General features: G+C 33.6%; 1 protein-coding gene across 7 annotated transcripts in view; it reads right to left on the bottom strand.

Annotated features, from left to right (window-relative positions):
• Positions 1 to 6631: 6631 nt before the first annotated feature.
• The window catches only part of TMEM196 (transmembrane protein 196), a 181905-nt gene continuing 161254 nt past the window's right edge, over positions 6632 to 27282 (bottom strand). For 4 of the 7 annotated variants that reach the window (XM_074379598.1, XM_074379597.1, XM_010345320.3 and 1 more), the window contains exons 2-5: positions 16673 to 16729; positions 12834 to 13088; positions 11548 to 11621; positions 6632 to 9437 (exon numbers count right to left, since the gene is read on the bottom strand). In XM_074379598.1, coding sequence (XP_074235699.1) covers positions 9431 to 9437; positions 11548 to 11621; positions 12834 to 13088 — 336 coding nt within the window. In that variant the 5' untranslated portion in view covers positions 16673 to 16729 and the 3' untranslated portion in view covers positions 6632 to 9430. Of the gene's footprint in view, positions 9438 to 11547; positions 11622 to 11716; positions 13089 to 16672; positions 16730 to 27282 lie in introns of those variants that run through there. The other 3 variants (XM_003934729.4, XM_039472997.2, XM_074379596.1) reach the window with 2 other exon arrangements.

Raw genomic sequence — 27282 nt, forward strand, 5'->3', positions numbered from 1 at the left:
GGGTAAGTGCAAGAGAAATGTATAGCAGTGATGTCAGTACTGACACATTCCCTTCTCTCTTAGATACTGCAAAATGCCTCTAACCTCTCTAAACCTGATTTCTGACTTGTAAAATAGGAAAAGTAATACTACCTTAGAGAGATGATAGGAGGGTCAAACAAGACAAATAAAAAGTATTTTCTTTAATATTCCTTAAATGACTGCAAACTCAGCATGAGATGATAGTCAGATGAAACTGCCCTCAAAATCTAATATTAGACATTTCAAGTCCACACATGGGAAACGTAATGGCCTTTACCTTGATTTTGTTGCAAAGTTCTTTAATAGCCCTGTGCAGGATGCTTGTGTTCAGTGTGCTCAAACTTGGCTCAACCATGAAGTCAGTTAAGGTGAGGAGCTTTAAGAACTCCTGATGCCCAGACAACATCCCAGACCAGTTCAATCAGAATCTCTCCAGGTGACTATGCCTTACAGTCAAGATGGATCTAGACCAGCTGCAAGTGATTCGAATGAAAACAATTTGGCCAAAAAAGAACTTAGTAAAAGACAAGCTGACATTTTTTGACAGTTTGACCAAATGAAAACATTATCTGAAATCAAATACCCAAGTAATAATCTTTCACAGCTACTAAATGTAGTGCACCATGGAGTAATTTTGTAATCCTATGAGAGTCCAGTTGCAGTTAGAAGTTTGCTTGTTTAATTTTGAGACTGATTTTCCAATTTTCAGTTTTTAAAATTCTGGCTTGATTGCTAGCTGCTCTGCATACTCTGCATGATTTGGGAGAGTACAAACTGATTCTGCCTGCATGCCAGTGTTCACCATAATGGAGCGACTTTACAAATTAACCTGTTCCACCTTTGACACAGGGAAGAAAATAGTAATCCCATGAGTTCCTCCTACCTACACTACCCCATAGACATGTACAAAGTTTATTTGTTTAAGGACCTGTAGTTGAGCTAAATCATTTTATTTTTCTCTAAAATTTGTCCAATCAGCTAAATAGCAATAGACTACTTATCAATCAAGGAATCTAACCGAGGCATGACTTATGCCATAACTTATACTTTCAATTACTAAAGATCTTCACTTTTTCTTTGTATATGAACAAAACTGATAAAGAAGGAGATTAGCATAGCACACCATATAATGTAAGTGTATAGTAAGACGTGCCATTTGGATTTATGTAAGTATACCCTGTGATGTTCATGCAATTGACGAAATTGCCTCATGATGAATTTCTCAGAATGTAACCTTGTCATTAAGCCACACATGTCTATACCAGGTATTAATGTTAGTCATCTCTTGAGTGTGAGTTGATGCTTTTCTTTTACTTCTGTGAATTTGTATATATTATTTTCATGTTTTATACTGAAAAAAATCAGAAACTTAATCAGAAGATTACAATTGTTACAGGAAATCCCATAGTTTTAGTTGGTTTAATAGTGTTGGTTGGTGCAAAAGTAATTGTGGTTTTTGCCATTATTCTTAGTGGGAAAAACCACACTTATTTTGCACCAGCTTAATATAAAGTGAAGAGCCTAACCCTAGATGCTAATGTCACATTGCTTGAGTTCAGATCCTGGCTCTGCCACTTACTAGATGTGTGATGTTAGGCAAATTTCTTTCATTTTTCAAAAAGCTGAAATTATTACAGTAGGATTACATGAAGAAATGGAATCACACAGGAATTTTTCACTATGTGAAACAGCTTGAATAAAAAATTTTTCCTATAAAGCGTATTCCATGAAAAAATGCCATTGCATCAGTTAGATTTTGGTACATAACAAACTATCCTCAAATTTAGCGACTTTAAATAAAACTATTAATTTTTCTCATAGTTTTATGGGTACAAATTTGGGTAGGACTCGGTTGGGTTCACTTGTGCATCTGTCCTCATATGTGGCCCCATGTGCCTTGTGTTCCAGCAGGCTAGAATGAGCTTGCTTTCCTGGCAGCCATGCAGATATCCAAGAAAGAGCAGGAAACACACAAGACCTCCTGTCTAGACTCTGGAACTTCCACAATGCCAGTCCAATGTATGCAGTACATCTGGTCTCATATACTTTGTTCAGAGGCTTCTTCTGTCATGTATCAGGTGTATATAAGTCCCTAGGAATGCCCACCCTGGATAAAGAGCAATACTAGTACTGACAGGAAGGATTTAATCCTGCTTATATGGCTGGTTTTATCAAATTGGTGGAATGAGTGTTGAGTGTCAACATCACAATGACCAACATTATCATGGGTAAACTTTATTACAAACCTGCCAGGTGCTATACCAAGTATCCTAGGCAAATCACTGGCAGATAATCTTTATGAATTTATTACAATAATTGCATATATTTACAAATGAGGAGCCTGGATTCTAAATAAATATGTCAGTCTCATGATGGTAGCAATCCCATCTGTATTGCTAACAGTCATATATCCAGGGCCTAAAACATATTTCTTGGGTGAATGAATGAATGACTTATCCAAAATAACCAGCTATTTATCAATAAAGGAATCTAACCCAGGCATGACTTATCCCATAACTTATGCTTTCAATCACAAAAGATCCTCACTTTTTCTGTCCATAACCAAAACTGATGAAGAAGGAAATTGTAGAAATTGATAGTTTATTTAATATCTGTCTTAAAAATGATAAGGTAAGACTCTGACCAAATTGGTAAATATTAACATTTTAGTAGGAGTGGGGAGGTGTCAAATAAGCACCAGTTTCAGCCAAATATATGTAATACATATCAACCAAACGTTTGCCGTAGACCTCGTGTATTTCACAAGTTTGCCAGCAGATGGTAACAATGAGCTTAAATTTGTAAAGTTTCGCTATCGCCTAAGGATTACAGAAATGACAAAAGTGAATTTACAAAAGAAGTCATTACTTTTGAGGCCACATTTGTTATTAAAATATCTGGAAGTCCAAAATTTTCACTGAAGGGTATAATTTTGAGTATTCATAAAATTTAATGAATAAATGCAAGCTACTATATTTGTGTCTCCCTCTGCCTTGACAGTTTTTGTTGCGATTCCTGTTGTCTTGTACCATATTGGCTTTAGGGTGATACTGACAGTATTAACTACAGCTTAAATCAAACCTTTTCTTCTGAAATCTTTGGCACAGTCAAATACACTAAACTCGATGTTTAAAAGTGGAAAAAATACAGAGCCTACCAGAAATGCACATATCTTTAATATAAGGGAAGAATTTTGTTCACGAACAAATTAGTTTTCACTATAGCGTACAGGTTCATCCAAGCACCTTATCAATAAAGCCTAGGGGGAAAGTGATCTTGTTTCTGTTTCTCAGTTACAGCTTTCTGTCCGTCTCCAATCTCCTAGATTTTCCATTCCCTTTACATTCAAGGTTTATCAAACTCAAGTTTTCTTTCAGTTGTCTGAAATCCTTTCTTTGAATTCCTATTTCCAATCTGAGCACATATTTGTCGGCCAAGTGACTAAAAAAGTTGGTTTTCTCACTAGCTGCTGCTGCCTGAGTTACCAAAGCTGGATTTCACTGGCTGATTCTGGAGTAACGAGTTTTGTTAAACCCAAGTGCGTAGAGTGAAATGACTGAAGGTAGCTGTCGAAGCTTGACAACCAGAGAGACAAAGTCTTAGGTTCAAGTGCAGGCACCAGAAAGTGAAATCGAGACAGCATCACAGAACCAGAAATTTGAATCTAAAATCAAAAGAAGTAGATTAAATAAAGGGGAATGGTTCACATGGAACAGAATTGGTGTGTTTTATGGACCTAAGTGAGAGAGTACGTGTGTGTGCCCATATGTGTGTGACAGTATAGACGTGTATATATACACACACATACATGATTTGGCTAAATGGCTTTAAGATTCAGGAGTAGCATCAAAAATGGCCTCACTTTTCAGGTAAAATAATATCTATCCACCTTTCTCTTATTTATTCTATTTCTTATTTCATGTTAAATAAGTGATATTAATATAATACAGGGATATTCACATTTACAGATACTGTATATTATAATAGCATTTGCTATATAGAGCTTGACAAATGCTTTTGTTCCACTTGCTGTGCCACCATCCTTTTTGCTGGTAAACTGCAATAGGCTAATATTACCACTACTAAGCATACTGTGACTTGGAAACTTGACCTTCTCTCCAGCAATTCATTTTATTATACAGAACGTTGAGGCTTTTATTTTGTTTTCTCGAAGGTTGATATAAGAATGCTAATATAGTTAGAATACAGAAAGGGAAGTCTGGCTCTCAAAAGCCTTTTTGAATAGTAATGAAAGAAGTGGACATTTAGACTGCTATCCAAACAAGCCTTTAGTATACTTACATGTGTAGAAAGTTGAGTGTTATCTCATCCTTGGACTGACTTATAGTTCAGAGTGAGGGGTAGTGCTGGCAAATAGAGCCTCCCCCAAAGGAATCAGTAGCTTTTCTTTCCTGGGCAATGATCCTAGCTATTTCAAGGAGATTTCTTTTAGTGTACCACAACCCTGGCCCCTATTCCCAGGATGGATGTTATAGAATGATTAGGTGGGGATCATTACCCAGACTGGATACCAAAGAGCAGTCATGAGTCCCAATTACTTGCAGCTAATACAACACTTGGTGAAATTTTGACAACATTTTGGATTTTTCTGTGAAGTTTCAGCCAAATTCTAGAGTCTTCTTGGCAATTTTCAGTAGCATAATACCTTTTGGCTTTGGGAAAAGGCTTGCAATGTATTGTGTGCCTAAAGAAGGTGGAGCTTTTCAGTGAAGAAAAGTGGGAGTCCCTAGTTGATGTAGAGGAAGGTAAAGATGACAAGGTTGCCAACTAAGTGAAGACTATCTTCCTAAAATTAAGGAGTCTCTTTCCACTCTAATTAGTTGATGTAGATAATGTTGAAGTGTTAAAATATTGAAATAATTTCATTAAATGTATAGCTTGGCTTTTAAGCAATATATTACTTGGGAAATGCATTTTCATTCCGAGCAAAGAACTCTTGTACTCAAAGTCTTCCTAGCAAAGGGAGTAAAAAAGAAACCCCTCTGTATCATTTTGCTAGGCATCCACATTTCCAGCATTTTCTGAATTGGTTTCCCCTGCTAGGAGTAACTGACAACCTGTGATTTATGGATTTGGAATAATCGAATTTCCTGGCTGTCATACACTTCGAGTAAGAAATATTACAGTTTCCAGAAAAAATGACTTAAAGAAGAAAAGAGTGAAGAGCTGCCAAGTTCTGAAATTTCACTTGGAAACAGTGCTCTAACTAAATGATACTGAAGATGCTCCTCTAAATTTCTGAAGTATGTTTGCTAAATAATCTTTGAAAATGTAATTTGGAACATAAGGTTTTTAAATACACCATTTTGAACTAAGTCAAAGAATAAAGTGGAGGACCATATATTCATTATTCTCACATCCCCAGGCACAAGAAATGCAGAGGATCCTTTGACACATGTAATAGGTAGAGTAAAATTCTTCAAAAATAGGGGTTACACATCTCATTTTGCTTATGAAACATACAATTTTTAGTAATTTACTGGAATCATTCTGAGCAGAAGTTTTTAAATGTGAAATCTCTAAAAATTTTTTTTCTACTTTATTATGGGTTATTCTCCCACATTTGCTAGTTTTTACAAGTTTTGCCCAGTTCATGGATTTATAGTTGGTGAATCACCTTTCAAATCCCATGGAGTATTTACCAACTCTTTTCACATTTTCAATTTTAATGATAATTGGTTAATTATGCAAGAACTTGTACAAGGACTGAGGGACATGGGAAGTTCCTCTTGATGTGCTTTTGACTAGCACTATCCAATGGAGCTTTCTGAAATGATGGGAATATTCTTTAACTGTTTCCCATATTTCACACTTGGAATATGGCTAGTTTGATGGAGAAACTGAGAAACAAAAATATTCTTTTTGTTTTAATTAATTTTTTTATTTAAATAGTCACATGTAGATAGTGGCTACCATAGGAGATAGTGTAAATAAACCTTAGAACAGTGAGTTTATGACCTTGAGCAATTCAAGATTAAAATTGGTTGTTCTGGATTATTTTCCAAGGATTTCCTCAGTAGTTTTTAACTGGGTAATATCTCTCTACCAAAGAAACAGGTAGGCATTTTTTATTAACCAAAAATGTTAGAGCATTTTTGGTTATTAAAATGATTAGAGTGTCCCCTGGGATTTAGTGGATGGAGACCAGAGATGCTAAATGGCCTGAAATGCATGGAACAGTCTGCATAATAAGTTATTATCCAGTCCAAATGCCAATAGCAACCAATTTGTCAAACTCAAGTAGGCCATCAGAGTTCTCTTAAATACTGTGGTTTAATTTGTTACATCAACTGTCCTACCATGGGTAATTTTGTCTCATATGATTGGTTTCATATTTTTTTTATGTCTGTAGGGGGTTCACATTCTTATTATAATCATTTTATTTCATGTCTTTAACCAGCCTCTATATTTGAACATGTTCTAGCTTTTGTATCTCAAATAATATTCTTATTTATCCTTCAGCTGTGACTGCCTCTTTTCCCTCATTCACACTAGGCCATCCCTTGCCTTCTTCAGAACAGCACATTTATTCATGTAACTATTGAGGAAACTATTTTTGCATTACAATGAAAAGAAAGCCAACACCATATCCAATTTCAAAGCACATCATTTTATTATAGACATGTCAGTAGTTATATCATGTTCCACTTTCAAACCATTGTGTATATACATATATATACACATATACATATATGCATATATATATATACACACACATACACATATATATGTTTAAGATTTCCAAGAAGAGCCCACTTTTATTCTTTTATGCTTATAACACCTCTACCTATTTGATATGGCCCAAAGCATACCACCCCACAGTTTCACATATTTTTTCTAATTTAGTATCACCTTACTTTTTTCCAAGGGTAGGCTTATACTAAAACTATAAGGTAGTCACTTAAAACATTCCAACATGTGGTTCAATATATTGTCCAAATTAAATTTTGAACAATATCTTCCTAACATCCCCCAGCTATCTAAAAAAGAATCACTATACATCCCAAGTAAGTCATTCTAAACTCAACTACAAAAACACTGGGTTGAAATAATCGTATTTTAAAATATATCTATACTTGGTTAAACACAGACTGTAAACTATTTGAATAATTGTGATGATTGCATCTTTTTTTTAACTATACATCAAAGCAGTGATATGCCTCCTTTTGCCCTTTAATGTGTTATGTTATAACTTAGTTTGTAAGGCATTACAACATTTTTCTGATGTATTATAATTTTATATTGTACAAACATGTTTATAGAGAAATCTCACTGAAAATTAGAGTCAGTGTTTATTCTTTCAGTACAAAACTACACCCTTTCATGACTTCCATAGGGCCATACACACACAAATATCTTCATGATGTAATTTAGATTTTCATTGGCAAAGGTCATGCCTGTTTGTGGCATCAAATGAATAGTTATGATGTTGATTCACTATTTGAGGTTGCATTTATAGACAACTTCTGTAATCTACTAGGCAATGAAGTTATCCAAAATAATTGGGAGACTTCAAAACCTACACCAAACAAGCAGAGTTCAGTTATTTCTGTTGAATAGATGACAGCCAGAATTTTAAATCAGCAGATTTAAATAGGTTAATGATGATGATGTTACTATAAAATAAAAGACCTTTAAATTTTCATTAACTTGAATTATTATTACTGTGTTAGCACAGTTAAAAGTCATGTTTTTTGTTTATAAATTATATTCTCAAGCTGGATCTAAATGTTTTAATTTAGCTATGATTCTATAAGTAACTAATAAAAAAGGATGTGAAAAATGATTAGCTTTGTGGACAAAGAAAAGTATACAATACAGTGAGAGTTATAGATTGAAAAATAATAGATCTCTTTGTCTGTTGCCAGAGGTTATATTCTCATAAATATATTAAAAGATATGTTGTTTTTTACTTATATGTGTTGTTCTTGTTTGCTATTTTAACATTCCATTATTAGAGGAGATGACTGAATCTAGCTATAAAAATGTTAGTCTATCTTTTCACTTTTTCCACAAAGAGCTCTTGCAGGATCTTTGGATATATGCTTTCTTATATATGGACTGTCTATATTATTTCATGAGAATTGTAAAACAAAACGCCTAAATTAAATTATAGCAAAGGTAATTATGACTTCATTGTTGTTGTCATTTGCCCTTTTGTATCATTTAATTGGACTGAAAGACGTTTGAAAAAGTAATACCGTCATAATTTTAAGTTGCCATGTCTTTATAAATACGGAAATATGCCATTAAAGTCATGTGTGTTTATAAATTAATCTTAATTGCTATACATAAATACTATAATCACAGTGAAATAGCCAAATAAGTAATCTATATACTACACTATTCAGATCATTCGTCTTCATAAATATCGGCCACAATGATATTTACACAAAACAAACCTAATAAAAAGAAAAAAAGGGCAAATTTAATAGAAATTAAACGTGTGATTTTGTGGGCATGGAAAAGCCTTAAGCAATTGTCTTCCCACTTCTATTGGAGTAGCATCTTAATAATATCTCCACAGCATCACAATTTCTTTTCTAAGACCTATTTACATTCGTGTATGCTATAATATATGCTGTATACATGTTCTATATTTACAGTACATATACATACATTCACACACATACTTTATTCTTAGACTCATTCATGAACATGCAGATCAATCTGCACAGTATGATCAAAACATGTTTATTTTCTTAAATGATAGTCATTTACAACTTTTCGCTCTTTGTGCAAAAGCGCAAAAATACCATACGGATTAGTATTCTCTCTCTCTAAAAGGTCTCTTTTTTATGCTTGAGGTTTTTTGTCATTTACAAAGAAGTTATGAAATATATTTCATTCACAAGTTGAAAATAATTACAATGTGTTTATAACAAGGCATTGCTGAGGTTTTGAATTGTGGCATCCTTGAAGCCATCTGTCTTTCAAAACAAAGACATCAATAAGTTATTTTTATTTCTTGATATTTGCACTTTTCAATTACTCATATGAAATATGTAATTATAAATGTAATAATCATGCTAGTCAAATAGTGTTTGTATAGAATATGCATCTTATTTCTGCTTCATTATTTCTCTTTCCTGAAAAGTCTTCTTTAGAACAATCTGGAAAGTCTCTTGAAATTATTGTACTAGAATGTTTCTGGAAAGTTTTTTAACTCATAAAAAAGGGTGGAGAAATAAGTGATGCAATATTTAGGAAGAATAACTTTAGTGGATGCTCAGGAGGGATAAATGCAAATGCAAAAACTGTTTTATTTTCTAGTCCTTTGGTGTCTCATTGCGTCATGAAAATCCTAAAAAATGTTCAATTCTTTAAAACATTGATTATACTCTTCCATTAAATATCAGTTGTGGTCCTCCATTGCTCATGTTGTCTGTCATTTCCTGTTAGAAAAATGACATGATTAATTAAAATTCACTTGTGGAATAAGACACTGTTTTGGTTAATGAGTTTGCAAGACAGAAATGTCAATCCATTGAAAAACTTGCTAAGTTTTGGGGAAACACAAGGATATTGCTGTTTTATTTGAGGAAATAAAATTCCATTGCATTGGAGCACATGAAAATGCTGAAGTAACAGTCTGTTAGACCAAAATATTCTACCCACAACAACGGTTCATTCTTTCCACACTTTTCTGAGTTTCCTCTTTTTTTCTTGAACTCAATTTCAGAAAGACCTCACCTAGAAAGAAGATGGTTAAATGCACAAGTTTTTCTAATGCAGAGGCTCCTCTGCTGAGCATGTCAACAAAGTGCCAGTGCATTCTAGAGGTGACCTTTACTCTATAAAAAAATGTGTGGCCTTTTTGCTAAGAAGAGAAAAAGGCTCACAAGGGGATCATTGCTCATTTGTAACTATGGATCACTAAAAAAATCATAGTAGGAAAGATTGTTTCTCATGATATTATCACTCTTCCAGTAAGAGCAAAAACAGTGAAGTCTCTTAACATGCTTTTAATGGATCAATTACTAAAAAGTTAGTAAGTAAAACTATATAGAATAGCATTGAAAATATAGATGCAAAGGACAAACTAGCATTAAAAGTTTCATTTTCAATTATATGAAATGTATTAAGAAAAAATTTGATGCTTTTAATTCATGTTTTACTAAATATTAAACCCTTCCCAACATAATAAAAAGTGATGAGATGTGAAGCCCATTAGTATTTATAATGGTTTGTGCATCATACTAAAAATATGCCAGTAAAATTATCTAAAAATAGATTGGCAGCATCTTTCCATACTTGAACAAGCTTATTTGCAATAGAGCACTAAAAGAAAATTACAAGTGGAAATTATTTTTTAACTTATTTCATTTCTATCTATTTCTATCTAGTTGTTTGGAGAATCTGCTAGAGACGTACTTAGTGAAAGTCTCCTAGAGATGTATGTGATGAAAAAATCTGAAAATATATTAGGGTTATTGTGCTGGAGTTGTTTATAGCTCAGAAATCTGATTTGAGGCTTCACTGAGGAACTCACCATTGATGGCAAAATAAGTAGAAATCACCCCCATTCCCCAATGACCTTCAACAAAATTTACATTTCCTATTCTACCTTTCTACCTACTAGGAGAAAAATCAAATTTCTAATAGATTTACATAAATCTATTAGGTGACTTTTCTCTTTCTACAATGAATTTGCACTCAACTGCTTAAAAACCATAAAAAGTTAATCCGTTATATTAACCTTTTATTGCAGAATTTTGTAAAGCAATTTTAAAAATGTTTACAAAATAAGAATTTTCTTACTGAATTCACTCTAGCATGAACATAGTAAAAATCACTGATAGGAAACAATGGTGAAAATTAGTTTTAAAATGAGTTAGTCTCCAGTTTATTTGCAAATAGCCAAGCTTAATTTAACAGGAAGATTGTAGTTTAAATTTGGGCTGAACCAAATGTGACTATTTGCAAATGGGCCATAGTATCCACGTGACTTTCTGTATGTCCAATTACTTTATCTGAGCAAACAAAGAGCCATGACTATTTATTTTTAGCAATTTGAAATATGGGAACTAAATTTAAAATGTATCACATAAGATAATTTTACAAGAAGAAAATTTTCACATGGAAATTTTACTGTATTCGTATCCAACTTTGGCTATCTTCTCATAAAATTTTAACATGAGGGAAATAGACAGATTGTCTTTATTCAGACATATCTATTATTAAAAACAAAATTCTGGCCCATGAATGATGATACTGAGTCAGAATGATGAAGTAGCTGAGAATAAAAGGAGTCATGACACATCCAAGCAGAAATGTGTTTGGATGCTTATCGGCAGGCTGAGTATTTTAAATAGTCAACCAACTTTCAAGCTGCAAGATTCTGCCACGTAGTCAGCTTTGCAAAGTAAGCGCTCATAAAAACGATACTTTGAGAAACAACACTAAACAACATCAGTTCAGACTGTTGACATCATGGCTTTCTGGAAGGGGTAGTGCTTTCTGCAGTGACATTACGACATGGTAACTCCCTAGAAATCAGCGTACCTTGTAGGTAACTCTGGTGTCGGGGGCACCACCGGGCAGCTGGGCAAGTCGGTTATTTCAATAGCCCTCAATCTCTAATGTAAATATAACAATCATACAATAAATATTGCACAAATATATACAAAAACTAAATCAAACTAGTATAAAAATAAAGCACAAAAAAGCTACTATTCATATATACACATATAATGACCATCTATTTTCAACAATCATTAAATTACTGAAGTCCTGCTATGTATACTATGAATTCTTTAATGAAGGGCATGCATGGCTCTGATTAACTTTGCTTTCTTGAGTCACTTTAAGAACATTTGCTCTCCTGATTTGAATATATAGACTGTACACAAAATGGAAACACTACAGAATAAATATTATTCCTTCAAAGTAACATTATAAAGAAATGTGCAGTAAGTCTTGCTATTATTACTTCCGCTCTGTGGTTATGCAATTTTATTTCTATGATATGAAGCAAAATATAATGTGGTCATTATCTTAGTGAGTTTATTTTACAAATGTTTCCTCTTTTCTCTACTAGAGCCAATAGCAGGAACTGATTTAAGAAATATGTGCAAAATGCAATAGAAACATAGACATCATACTATATGATCTGTCCTTTTATACAATTAATTTAACTTTCTATTTATATGGGTTTTATGAAACAAGTATGCAAGGACAACTATTTAAAATACAGGCAAATCTATCCAAGTATGCATAAGTTTAGATGAGAATTAAATGAAGCTTTATATATATTGTAATATCTGCACTGATAGACAAGGCTTTTTGTCACCTTATTTAAAAGCCCCTTTATACTTGAAGACCAAATTTACATAATCAAATGCGTCTCCTTAAAAGAACAAGGGAAGAAATAGAAAAGGGAATTCATGCAATTTCTAAAACTGGCATTATTGAGTGGAGAGTATATTTGGTATCTGTGTTTTTCCTCAGTATAATACATAAAAATCCATATTTATAATGTATTCAATATTTTATGAAATACTATTTTAGGCACTGTGCTTTTGAATAGACAGACTATAACATTTTTTTGAAAATTGATGTACCCATGAATTGCAGAGAAAAAGAAATTTTTTTCTATTTTCTAGCCAATTTTTAGGAAAAAACATTATTAGAAAAAAATTACTAAATTTTTCTATTTTCTACCCAATAGAGCCAAATGTATAAAAATCTCATTCTTCAAATCTCAATCTAAAGTTTCAAGTTGATTCACTCAGAGTAGACTGCAGTCTTCATCACGTGCTAGCAGTGAGAGGAAAAGGTACAAAACTCACTTTCTCAGCCATTTCATGAGAATGATGCAGGGAATGCTCCCTTTCTGAGAACATCCTTCTCTGTTCATAGCTGGCTAGTCGACAAGTGAGCCAGGAAGAGAGAGTACAGCATCCGATCCCAATGCATGCGAGAGACATGGAGGCAAGGTGCAGAGGATATAGGGAGGAAGTTTTCTTTGTAACTGCCCGGAGGAATTGAAAATTCAGGATGCCCCCAATGAGTCCACAGATACAGCAGGCTGAAAAGAGGATCATCTGATGAGAGAAAGAAAGGGAGCATTACAGTTGAAAAGGCAAACTTGACCAGAACACAGTTGCCCTGTTGGGCTGCACGTCAAGGATAACTAACCTACAGTAAAGAAAAAAAAGGGGTTTTGTTGCTTCACAGAGGACAGGAAATTTTTTTTAGCCAAGTTTCTATGCAATCTGACTCGTTGTAGATAGACAGTGTGTATCACAGTGTTTTAGATACTGATAGCTGACTATATTAAAGCCAAGAATATATCTTATGAAAACTCTGAAGCAAACAAAATTTATCTTCTAGGCAGATTCAGATTTAAATATTTATTTAATATCTACTGCGTGCTACTATACCGGGACTTTCAACAGATACCATCTCAATTAACACTCCCAGCCAGCCTCTGAGATAGTAACATACGTTTTAGAAAAATGAATGGTAAATAGCTAACACTCAATTTAGGGACCAGCCCAGATTTTCTGATTCCAAATCTGGTATCCTTCAAAAATATCTCAATATCTTCTCTTTGGATTGGTATTAGTTCTACTTAGCTTCAAATCTTTACACCTTCTTACCTAGATAAACTTAGGGAATTTAGTTAAATTTCTTTTATTTTTTGGAAAGTTTATACATATTTCATTGTATATGTATTACTTAAACAGGTACTTTAGGGACTCCTATCAACTGGCCCCTACAAATTACAAATCTTTTATTACTTTGTGGCACTATAGTTGAAGAATATGCAATAGGTATTCCAAAAACACTGTTTGTTTGTTATAGAGAAACAGATGATGTGGCTTTGCATTTGGTTCTACTATTGATTTGATCTTGGTGTCTATTAATTGAGTTGGGGGGGTTAACCAACAAATATCATAGGATCCCTGGCAGAACCACGAATAATGCCTTCTCTGAAGTAAATGTTTTGTGAATATTTAATAAACTTAATTAACTATTCAAATAACTTTAATCATTTTATTTTGTTTTTGCATCTGGTCTTAATTCTTCTTTGGGCTTTCCTGACACTTTATAGTATGATACTAATTGAATTATACAATCTAATTTCCATTCTTTTCAGGAACACAGTCTTACTCCTGTCACCTCTCTTGTCTATCAGTGTAGGTTACTTATTCCCATATCAGTGATATTTTTCATTTCCTGGAAATAATTTTGCTTCTTCCTTAGAATCCTGGATGAAAGGCACAAATTAAGTTCTAACTTTCTCAGAAAGCCTTTCTGGACTTTATTGATCTCCTCCTTTGCTATAGTTCCCCAGGTCAAACAGCTTTATAACTCACTCTAACATTTAATTTTATTTTATTAACTATTATATTTCATTGACAGTTGAGTTTAGCCTGCGCTTATTGAGCACCTAGCATCTGTTAGCCTCTGAGTGCAGCAGCTGCTGATATTACAATGAATCATTCATAATCATTTCTCTTGACTATAGTTAAATCTTGTGAAAGAAAAGATCCAGCATTTTAACATGGCATGGTAAATATTAATAAAGGGATATATGGGTTGCCCTAGGAGTAGGGAGGAGAAGAATTTATCCCAGCTAAGATTTTTGGAGAAGGCTTACTTGAGAATATGTCATCTCAGCTAACTACAAGTAGTTAATTTCATTTCTCCAACTTAATTCAGCATTCCTTATTGCATCTATAAATATCATCAGAGCTAAAAATCCCATAATGGATGAGTAAAATCTTCTTATACTTCATTAAACATAATACTGAAAATCTGTTACCAAATAGTTAAATCATCCCACTAAATGTAAACTTGTAGCTCAAGATGCCTAGTAGAATTAACCAATTATATTTTATTTTAAAGTAGATTTGGATGTCATGCAGTTCCTTGAGAATACATTTTGGTGTTTACTCATTCTCAGAAAATATGGAAAGATTTTACAACCTAGCTTCAAAAAATTAATTATTGTTAATAAGGAAAGTAGACAATACCTTTAATTTTCTATCACTGGAAAGCCTATGTCTTTCCTAATGTCATTCTGATTAATTCTTCAAAGGTTTGACACTTCATTAACATGTGCTAACAGAACAGTCTTATCCAGGAATTAAAATGTTAAAATCCATAACCATATACTATTTTCAAATTTTACCAGGTAGGAGACTCTAGACTGCAGACATATTTGGAGGGAAAATTAAAATTTTTTAAAAAAATTTTATTACAATGCAGAAAATCTTGATAGTTAAATGCCACCAATGGAGACCTCAGAAAGTACAGAAGATAATGTACCTTCAACACCTGGATGATGATAGTTTCAAAAAAAAATTTAGATTCATTTTTTTCCTGTAACTTATAAGAGAGAGACAGAGAAGTGAGACTATTGCTTTTGTAAAAAAAAAACCAAAAAACTAAAAAACATAAAAACAACAAAAAACTCTTTCTTCGTTTTTTTTCTCTTTTCTATTTTTTCCTTCCCTCCCTCCTCTTTCTTTCTCTCTCTCTTTCGTTTTGTCTTTCTTCCTTGCTTGTTTGCTTGCTTTCTCCCAAGGAGTTGTTGCTACGTAGCCTTAAAGAGTCTTGGTAGAGGAAGAGCATAAAATGAATGAAGGCCATAGCTAAGGAATGATGGGAGAATCAGAAATGACAATTACATGCCCCCAAAATACATTTTTTAAAGGTTTCATTTTTCCCTTCATGTAACTAAAAAAAATTATATCTAAAATTACTGTCTAAATCTCTGAGGGCTTTAGCCTTTTTGTCATAATAGATGTTCTCACAAAGAAAGGTGTGAGTAGAAAAAGGGGTCAAATGAAAATAACTGCAATGCTTCCCATTCCCTGATATGTTCAGCTAACTGGCCTCCGCTTAGAAAACTCTTCTTAGGCTCAAAGGCTACTTCCTAGGGTCCCTGTGTAGTATTAATTTTGCCAGTTTGTAAGTATCTATATTCTTTCCCATAATACTCGGTAAAATAAACCACATTTTTTTTCCTTATTTCCAAACTCTCATAAAAAATCATAAAAGGCAATGGGGAATCCACACTTCAGCATGGATTGCATCTCCTCCAGCCGATATCAGAGTTAACCAGGAGTATGTTCCATACCCCAGAAACCCACTATAACACCGCAAAACATCTGAAAACACGTGTGCATTCACAGTAATAAAAGAAAATAAAATAAATCTCCGAGAATTAACTGTAACCATAGTAACACAGCTGTCTTGCTGCTTTGTAAAACTTGCTTCACAGTCAAAGAAAGCCAATAATCCTCAGACCCAGTTCCATATTTAAATGGTTATATTTCTCATGGGCTGAAGCTTTATCTTCTTGAGCTCACTGAAGGATTCAGGTGATTGTCTGGCAGTCTCTAAACTGGAAAACCAGAGGCTGTCATCCACAGCAGTCATTAAAGGTTACATATTCAGGTATTTAAAGAGTCGATCAAAGCTTTTTTATATTAGGGATCTTTTGTCCATAGTTTCTAATAATTGTGATGGTTTTCTTGTATTTGTCAGGTTCTTTTTTGTCTCAAACTAGTAATATTCAATTCAGTATATAAAAGCTGTCTAGTCATAATTTCTATTTTAGAATTCTTACATTTCAAATACCCCAAAGCAAAATACGAACAAAGCAAAAACTTACGACAAGTCCGGATTTTTTTTTGGCGCACAGTATTCCACAAATGCCACAAAGAAGAAACTGAAAAGGAAAAGAAGAACAATTATTCCATATTAAAAGACATGAGGACCCCTAGATTTTAGCTTATAGTTTACTCGAGACACTTTCTCCAGGGAAACTAGAACATTTCAAATTTCCTTCAAAACCTGGAAAGGAAAATATTTCATTCTAGAATAGTGAAGGATAGAAGTATAAACTCTAATAAAAAATGTTTTTTTTTTTGGTGCAAGATTGTTAGAGGTAACTGAATCTGTTTTAGCACCAGGTAAAATTATAAAGTAAATGAATTTAGAGCCGTATTTCTCCCATTTCCTTTGACTGTCTGATTCCTTTCCACTTTCTCAGGGAGAAAAGTGGTGTGATACATTTATTCATACATAACAACTAAAACTCAGTAAAGTTATACTACACGAAAGAATCTGTACAAATCAAAAGATAATGCATCAGACAAGGAGACGTTTCTCTCTAGAGATAATCTTTGTACCCCTCCAACTGGTACAATGACTGCCTCCTTATTCTGCTGGAAAGACTGTCCTTGTGGATATGTTGGAAGGACACAGTGGGATAAAGCAATTGATAGCATATAATTTTTTTGTAGATTAAACATTGTTGACATAATTGCTTTGCAAAGGCAGTCATATCAGTTTATCTACTAAGGAAAGACTACTGGATATTTTGGTGATCATAACATAATAAATTGTTTAATTTTAATTAAACAATTAAAGTTCCATTTGAATGCAAGGTTTCACAAAGTTCTAACTTGAACTAAATCATATAAAAATATACACTAATAAGTAGGAAGTCCACTAAAGGCTTTCAGATTTGTAGAGAAAATTTTGATTTGCAAAGAGAACTAGTTTCCATTTTTGTTGTTGTCGTTGTTTAAATGTCTCAAGTCAGAACTAACAATACAGCTTATTTCACTAAATATCTGACACCTGGATAGATTTATTTTCAAATACACATCAAAATATGCTAAGGATTATCTGAGATAATATGCATGTGAGAATTACCAAGAAAATTTGTTAAAAAGCAATAATTAAGGGAAGTTGTTGCAAAGAAACTTTTCCTACAAGGGAGCAAAATTATTATGCGGTCAGTGGTGCAGCAAGAAGGAATGGGGAACACAGAATGTAAGAACTTGAATGTAAGAATGTAAGAATTTGGTATATAATATAGATGACCTGTCAAATTAGTGGAAATGATTATTTGCCCAATAATTAGAACTAGAATAATTTGTTATCTTTCCCTAATATACACCAAAATTAATATAAAATTATTTGAGTTTTTAACTATATAAAAATGTATAAATATATTGAAGTGACAACAAAGTTAAATATTTATATAGTTTTAGAGGACTGGAAAGGATTTTCTAAATGTACCATCAAAGTAATAAACCAAAATAGAAAGCACTTATCAACCGAAAAGCATTTAGGTTTTATGGTCAAAAATATAACATTGGAAAGCAAAAGATGTTGGGATTACATTTAGAACGTATATGATAGCCAAATGGTTCACATACTTTAGAAATAGATCTAACAAAATATTTTTAGTATTATAAAACCATGAGAAGATAGAAATTCAGAACTTTATGAAAGCTGAATACTTGCATAATTTTCAGAAGCCTTAAAAAGCTTTTTCAGACTGACCATTTCTCACCACCCACTGTGTCATAAGTGTAGATGATCATGTCCTGTTATGGACTCTTTTTGTTACTAATTTCATCTCACATTTTTCAAGGCTGTGCTCAGAAAATTCCAGTTCAGACCAATTCTGTACCTCTCAGTGCTTCAAGCTTCAGATCAAAGCTCAAGAATACCCTTCTCCTTAAGTTTCCCTGACTACCCCATTTTCATCCTGAAAGTCCAATTACCCAGAACTCGGTAGAAAAAAAAATGAAAGCAGAGTAGTTTTGTGTTTCTTTTATCTGTTTTGAAATCTATAAACACTGCCATTATTCATTTACAGTACAACCCAAGGGGTTGTCAGGAGCATGAGCGGAGTTCTCCATCCAGCCATTTGGTTGGAACATCTAGATGGCAGAAAAATTTCTACTTTATAGAGCCTCACTCCAATTGGATGGAGATAAGAAATGGGAATTCAGGGGTTTGGAGAGGGAAGGGAGAGGAGGGGAGAAATCAAGCAACATTTTTCTAATTTCAGCCCAAGAATGTAAATACTCTCCAATTGTTATTTCTGTTAGAGTTTCCAAAATTACATTTTCAAGAGGAAAGCTGTAATCGGAGAAAAAATGGACACATGTAACCAGAAGTAGATGAAATCATGGGATTTATGAGGAGGATCTAAAATAACTTGGTTGGAATTTAGCTATCACAGTTTATAGAAAAGAGAAAAAGAGGTACCCAAAGTAGTAAATTGATATTCTTTTCATTGGCTATCTTTATTTACCCCAAGTCATAGTACTGGAAGAGACCATAAAATATGATTTAATTCATCCTGCAAAGTCCAGAGGGGTTAGTGACTTGCTCAAGGTAATATATCAAAGGCAGAAATCACACATATAATATAAGGCTTTATTAAGTATCTAATTTGTTTTAAATAATATAATGGAAGTAATTTTTAATGGTTTTTTTTTTTTGGTGTTCCTTCAGTGTAGATTATACCAGCAATTCCAACTAGAAGTGTTCAATGAATATCTATACACAACTGCAAGACCATTGTAATTTATGATGTAACTCTGATGTAATAAAAATAATAAGAACATCAGTCAAATGAGTTACATTCTAAAATTAAATACATTTTATTTATAAAGGATTTTGTTATAATATTTCAAAGTACATTTTTTTTGTTCAACGTAACTTTATCCAGGATGAAAAGCACTTACCCACATTATAGAAATTATTAAGCAATTAAAAAAACAAATCAGCTAAAAAAATGTAAAGCTGGGCCGGGTGCGGTGGCTCACGCCTGTAATCCCAGCACTTTGGGAGGCCGAGGTGGGTGGATCACGGGGTCAAGAGATCGAGACCATCCTGGTCAACATGGTGAAACCCCATCTCTACTAAAAATACAAAAATTAGCTGGGCATGGTGGCGCGTGCCTGTAATCCCAGCTACTCAGGAGGCTGAGGCAGGAGAATTGCCTGAACCCAGGAGGCGGAGGTTGCGGTGAGCCGAGACCGCGCCATTGCACTCCAGCCTGGGTAACAAGAGCAAAACTCCATCTCAAAAAAGAAAAAAAAAAAAAAAGTAAAGCTTATAGCTGTATGTGTGTGTATATGTATAAAGCCTGAACAATTTTACAGAAGAAAATATAATTTTATTTCTGAGAATATGGGATGTTTAAATCCAGGGAGGGTTATTTACATTGCTCTTACTGTGAAATAATATAAATGTAGCAGTCTAATGATAGGGCATCAAGTGCTACACTATAAAATAAAATTAGTTCAACCTTCAAGTGAAATTAATTTGATTCTACTTTAGATTATATTCAACAGAAAACTAACATTGTGACTTGTTGGATGAAATGACATAATTATGAAATTAATATTTCACATTTTCAGTAGATTTTCTTTATGTAAAGTCCTCGGAGATTTCTGCTTTTGTTTAGGATGCAGGAAGATACAAAGATGTCATTTCCACTCTTACAGTAAGGAAAAGATGATATTTTAGAGCCCATCAGAGAGCTAGTTGAGGTTCCAAGGCAATGAAATAAACTCAATTCAAAGAGAGACAATCTTCTCCAAGAAATGTCTGACACTATGTCACCTGTTGCAGAGTAAGGGAGGAAGAGACACTGGTCATCATACATGTGGGTATGTTGAGGGAGGTATAAAGCCCTGTTCCTTCCCTAGGCCTCTTTTATGAAGCAAAAGCCTTAAGCTCTGGGAGAAGGGTAGCAAAATCTCTCATTTCCTAGGGTCTACTCTATTCAAATATAGATTGCTACTGTAACTGGAGGAAAGTGGAAGACATGTATAAAAAGTAGAAGAGGCAGGAGCTTCCTGCTCAAGATCAACCCCAGATATAAGACTGTTTAATTGTCTCAGGTAAGAGTGTACAGAATACTGAGAAAGTCCCACACCTGAGGTCAGGTACACAGGGACTTCCTAAACTGAGACTGGTCTACAACAATAAAAAACTCTCTCCTTCAGCCCCACCTGCACTTCACCATGAGTTAGCAGTGGGAGTGAAAACTGACAACAGTCTACCAATAAAGGAGAGGCAATAGCATGGGAGGAGACTCTCCACCCCAACTCTGTGATGAAGATGAGCAGAGACTCAGGCTGAGGGTGGGGTGCTCACACCAAAAAAAATTTCCAGCACCTCAGCTCCTGCCCAGAGCCCAAGGCAACTATAGCCCCCCACTAGAGAAATTTGAAGACTATTTTGCACAAAAGATAATCACAGCCTCAACATTTAGTTCCTTATGCCAGACTGACTCCACTTCTCATACTAACAGCCTAAAAGAAGATACTAAGATAAAATACAAAATGCCAAAGGAAAAAAAAAAAAGACTTTCAAACTTTGCACTGTATATTCAGCCTCGTTTAAGCGAGAGATTACAAGAAAGACATGTTCACTTGGCCAAGGGCATGGTGGTGGACTGAATTATAGCCCTCCAAAGATATCCACCTTCTAGCCCCTATTACCCATGAATATTGTAGGATAAAAAAGGCTTTGCCAATGTGATAGGGAGATTATGGCAGCTTATCCAGGGATGCCTAAAGTGTCATTACCAGGGTCATTTAAGAGAGAGGCAAGGTCAAAAGAAGGAGAAAGCTATGTGCTGATGGAAACAAAGAGGCAGGGAGAAGAAATCTGAAAATGCTACACTGTTGGCTTTGAAGAGGGGCAAGGGGGATATGAGGCAAAGAATGAAGGTGACCTCTGGGCACCAGAGAGGATGAGGAAGTTGGTTCTCCCTAGAAGCCTCCAGAAGAAGTGTAGCCCTAAAGACTAATTTAGGCTTCTGCCCCTTAGAACTGTGAGAGAACAAATTTCCATTGTGTTAAGCCATGAAATTTGACAGAAGTTGTTACAGAAGCAACAGGAAACTAATACAGGCTTGAAAACATTATTCCATAGAAAACTCTAAAAGAATTATGAGAAGTTGAATTCAGGACAGTAAATAGAGAAAGTTATGCGATAGAAAAGGAATGAAATAACAAAAACACAAAATAAAATAAAATAAAATAAAACAGTAAATGATTTAAATGGAAAATACATTATTAAAAAAACTAATATCTGCCCATACCCCAGGCGATTTTGGCATGAGCTATGGTGTGTTGAGTGGGAGTGAAGAAGTTGTAAGTAAAATGTTGTAATATTCTTGTATCACTTAGCTGAATAAAGAGATCCTAACTAGATATATATATTGATTAAAAAGTAGAACTTTAAATCTGTGCATTAAATTATAGAAGATCAGAAAACAAAAAAAAAGAAAAAACATTTTTAAAAGATAAAATGACAACAAAGATTAAATCAACAGGTATTAGGAAAGTTAGAAAAAAATTTAAAAAGTGAAACTATGCAATAAATATGTCTAAATAATTCTGATAAAGCAATCAGACAAAATGTGAATGTTTTCAATTTTCTTAGCAAGATGGAAAATAGAGACCAGAAAAGTACTCTGTTAGAATTTCTCTAAAATGAGTAAACCCTTTCCTTTTCCTGCTAGTTTGCTTCTCTTCTCCGTCTCCCTCTTTCTTTATTTCTTTCTCCATCTCTCTTGCACTGGCCGAGGTGCTAGTTAATGAGCTCTTTATTAGTATTCTTTCCTGTACAAGAAAGTTTATTTTGGGAAAGAGCGACTAAGAGCAAAAAAGGCAATGGTAGAATTTCCCAGTTTGAATTACGTAATGGAAAATTTTGGAACCATGATTACTGTGGAAGCAGATATGAACAGTGGTTCTCTTAGCTGACAGGGAGAGCAGGCAAGGTTGAGCTGATAAAATTATAAAAGATGACAGGCCAATCCTATTTTAAGACAGCTTATTAAAAATTTTTCCCACATAATATTTAACTACTTCAGATGAAATAATTTTCACTAAAATTCTGTAGTTATTAAAGGAGATATTAAAAAACAGAAACAGCGCTACCTGTTTTTACCCACAAGATAACTAGCTGAACTACAAACTGAATTTAATACTTTGATAACCTTTAATGGCTTATACAATTTCATAAACATTAGTCCATTTCTTTAAAATGTGTAGAAAAATTATCAGGAAAACACATAGACACATGGTAAATGTTAAAATATAGATTAGAAATAATCTAGTTCTGGCTAAAAGATATATTTATCCTATACCAGGATTAAAAGTTGAAAGACTTGTTTTGAGACCACTAGTTTTTGAATACCTTTACTCTGCTTCACTCAACTTTTAATTAAGGAATAACTCCGGAAGCTCTTTAAAAGCTTATTTCATAGTAAAACACACAAAATGCACATAAAAAGCATTTCAGAGTTTTCTTAATATTGTGCTGATGATTGTGTTTTTCTTACATCATATCCTGGTTCGACTCATAAGGATGCCTCCTCTGTCATGGGCTTCTTTTTATTTGAGATCCCATTTTTCTAGTGGTTCCTAATATATATATATAATATTATATATATTTATTTATTTATATAAATTATCTCTGTAAAATGGAGAAAGCTTATCAAGTTAGAAAGCCTGACTGAAAGCAGTGGTTCTCAAATGTGACTGCATATTAGCTTTTAAAATTCCTAATTTTTTAACCAAATAAAAATTACATTTCCTGGGTAGGACTCAGGCATCACTATTTTTAAATCTTCCCAGATTATTTTAGTGTACAGTCAAGATACAGAATCCATTTCCCCGGGAATCACATGCAGTGTTTTCAGCAGTGCCTTTACTAATAGACCTGCTCATTTTAGGACTCTGCACTTCAGCACTGAAATTCTCCTTAATTACTCCCAGTGAAATATAGACAAACAAACTGCTCTTCAAGGGAGAAACATGGAGTCAATGTTCAAAACATAAGGCCAAAGAGTGAGAGTTGTTTGGTCTGTAATAGGTCTTAGACATAGAGATGATTATTTTATCATCCTTTAATTTATTTCACCCAGGGCCCTTCATAGCTACTAATACATATTTTTTTTCCCTAAGTCTCTAATCTTTACCAAACATTTTTCAAACTTTCTGTTTTGCTTTAGTTAACTAGACCTAGAATTGGGCATACTACACTATTGTCTGAGTGAATCCAACTAGTTTTGTATTGAGAATTGAGAAATAGGCAAAAGAAAGACACCTATACAAACAAACACCACTGTAGAAAAATATTGAAGGGAAATAAACTGAAATTAAACAAGATCAAGAATAAGAAAACAAACAACTGATTTAAAAAATGGGTGAAAGATCTGAACACACAACTGAACAAAGAAGATATACAGATGGCAAATAAACATAAAAAGATAGTCAATCTTATTTGTCATTAAAAATTATAAATTTAAACAACAGTGAAATGCAAATACAAATCTGTTAGAATGGTTAAAATTAAACAAACAAACAAACAACTGATGATATCAACTGCTTGTGATGTGAAGCAGCAGAAATTTTCATTTGCTACATATGGGAATGGAAAATAGTGTAGCTAGTATGTAAAACAAGATGACAGTTTTTTACGAAGCTAAACATAGTCTTCCCATGTGGCCCAACAACTATGCATGCATTTAAGTGTTTACTGAACTAATTTGAAATGATCTGTAAAACTAGGAGTGATAAAGATGTTTTTTCATCAATGAAGAAACTGTGGTATATTTATACAATACAATGTCATTAAATGATAGAAAAAAGAGATATCGAGACACTCAAAGACATCAATAGTATGTAAATACATATTGCTAGATAAAGAAGCCTGTCTGAGAAGGCTGTTCACTATATGATTCCAATTCTGTAAACTTTTGGAAACGTTAAATAATAGAGACAGTAAAGATAAGTACTTATTAGGGTTTGAGGTAGATAAAGTGGGTTGAAAAGGTGAAGCATGGAGTATGTATTTGAGGAAATAAAAATATTCTGTATGATATTGCAATTGTGAATACATGACACTATCCTTTTGTCAAAACACATAGAACTTCACAGCACAAAGACCCATTAATGTCTAAAATTTTAAAAATTAATTTTCTTAAAAATAAAAAAAATAAGCATTTAGGGAATACCAGAATAGAATGTAGAATGTAACCAAACAATATAACCATAGTAAAATACATAAGACAATTTTAATCGAAAGGGTCAGGGAGAAAATGCTGACCTAAGACGTAACGTTAGAAATAAGTGGAATCTGTAAAACTGAAGCAAAGACAAAAAGGCAATGGTATATAAGCATTATATTCTATTTCACAAAGTTGTTTCCTACAGGGTTACTGGTTAACAATTTTGATACCACTATACAAGTATACCGAAATTGAACAATTAAGTAAATGAATGGATGGTAAAAGCCAGATTTCTTACTGTTAGAGGGAGAGCTCAGAGATAAGTCAGGGGAAGAGTCTAGAATGATCCACACGTTAAGGGATTAGAGTTGTAGATGTCAGTATTAAGCAGTTTTTAGTTTAATACAGATACAGATGGTTACATATAGAACTATTTATATAGATGCTTATATGCACATTGGCATATACTTATATATATTTCTTCTCTCTGTTAACTTGACTATTCCTAGAAGGAGCAACAGCCCAGTATCAATGAGCACACCTATCACACAGATCTTGGTTTCTAATACCATTCTCCTATAAAAGGAACCATGCATCCTTAGAGAAACAGCTGATTTTTGGACTGGGGCAGGAAATATACAAGATGAACGTGGAGCATACAAACAAACAAAAAACCCACACTGAGGTTTGTCAAAGGGACAAAGGAGCCAACTGAAATAGCTTCCAATGTCTAAAGCTGGAACAATTCAAGCGATAAAATAAAATAGCATGGGATTATGACCCAATGTGTACAGTAAATATACCTGAGGCCATACAAATGAATGATAGACTAAATCAGCAAATGGAGAGAAGAGAAAAATCTACCATACAGACAAATTTCAAATCACTTATGTAGGTATTTTGCTTTCAAAGAAGTGGAGCGTAACTTCCCACTATCTAAGTGTGAGCCACATGTAATGATTTTCTTCCAAAAGGTATCATATGGAAAGGGGAAAAAAGAGTAACTTTAGGGTGAACAGACTGCACAAACACTACCTCAATCAGGTGATCACGGTCAATGGCAACAGTGATAAATCATGTTGATAGTATATATCCTTCATACAATGTGATGAATATGGCAAGGATGCCCACTATTACCACTTGTGTTGTACACTGGAGTAAAGCTGCTAGATAATTCAAGTAGGCAGCAGAAAGAAATTAAAAGCATTAAAATTGCGAAGGTGGAAGTAAAACTATCATTATTTGCAGGCAATATAACTGATATATGAAATTTTCAAGAGAATCAACTCTACAATTTAATGCAAAAATAAGATAATATAGAAAGGTAACAAGGCACAAATTAATATTAGAAATTAATATTCATATATGCAAGCAATAAAGTTCCTAAAACTAAATTGCGTAATACAAGCGTAAATGAGGAGAGAACTTAAAATCCTTAATGAAGAACATTATAGTAGGTTTTTACAAATTAAAATAAATAAAACATAATTGCTGCAGTCTGAATATTTGGGAATGGGATTAGTGATCTTTAAAAGGATGCTTCAGAGAGCGTCTCCATCTCTTCAGTTACCTGAAGACACAGCTAGAAGTTGCCATCTTTGAAGCAAAGAGTGAGCCCTCAACAGACACTGAATCTGTTGGCAGCCTGGGGAAAAATATTTGCAACAATAAGCAAAAGACTAATTTCCCTAATGTAATGACCTCCTAAAAACTAATAAAGAAAAGATAAATGATTCAATGAAAACATACACGAAGGATATGAACAGATACTTCCCTGAAATACAAATGACTTCTAAATATAAATATGCTCAACCTCATCTGTAAAAAGAGAAATGCAATTTCAAACTAACTCAGATATGTTTTTTTACTTATTGGACTGGCAGAAATCCTTTGATTCTGTTCCGTACCGTTCGATAATCTTGGCAAAGATGTAGAAAATCAGTCAGTCATACATTGCTTGTAGACAGATTGATTACTGAAAGGAATTCGGCAACAGTTATCAAAATTATACAGGTGTGCTTTGTGTGTGTGTACGTGTTTGTGTGTGCACATGTATATCTCTTTTGCCTCAGCAGTCCCACAAATGAGAAGTTATCCAACAGATTTAGCTGCAAGCATACATACTGATCCGTATGCCATATTATTTATTTTAGCACTATTAGTAATAACAAAAGAGCAGCTCCAAATGTCAGTCAGTAGAGTACTGGTTAAATTTAAAGGAATTCTTTGCATCTATTAAAACATATGTGAGAAAGATTACTATTCACTGATACGGAAAGTGTTCCAACACATATAGTTAAGTGAAAAAACCAAGGTATAAAATTGTGTATGTAATATACTACCTTTTGTGTAGAAAGGAAAGAAATATATAATTATCTATTATATAAATTTGTTCACACATGTGTGAAGTCACTGGAAAAGCAAACAAATGGCTGTGA

Source organism: Saimiri boliviensis, chromosome 10 (assembly GCF_048565385.1).
Source record: "Saimiri boliviensis isolate mSaiBol1 chromosome 10, mSaiBol1.pri, whole genome shotgun sequence".
NCBI classification, from domain to species: domain Eukaryota; kingdom Metazoa; phylum Chordata; class Mammalia; order Primates; family Cebidae; genus Saimiri; species Saimiri boliviensis.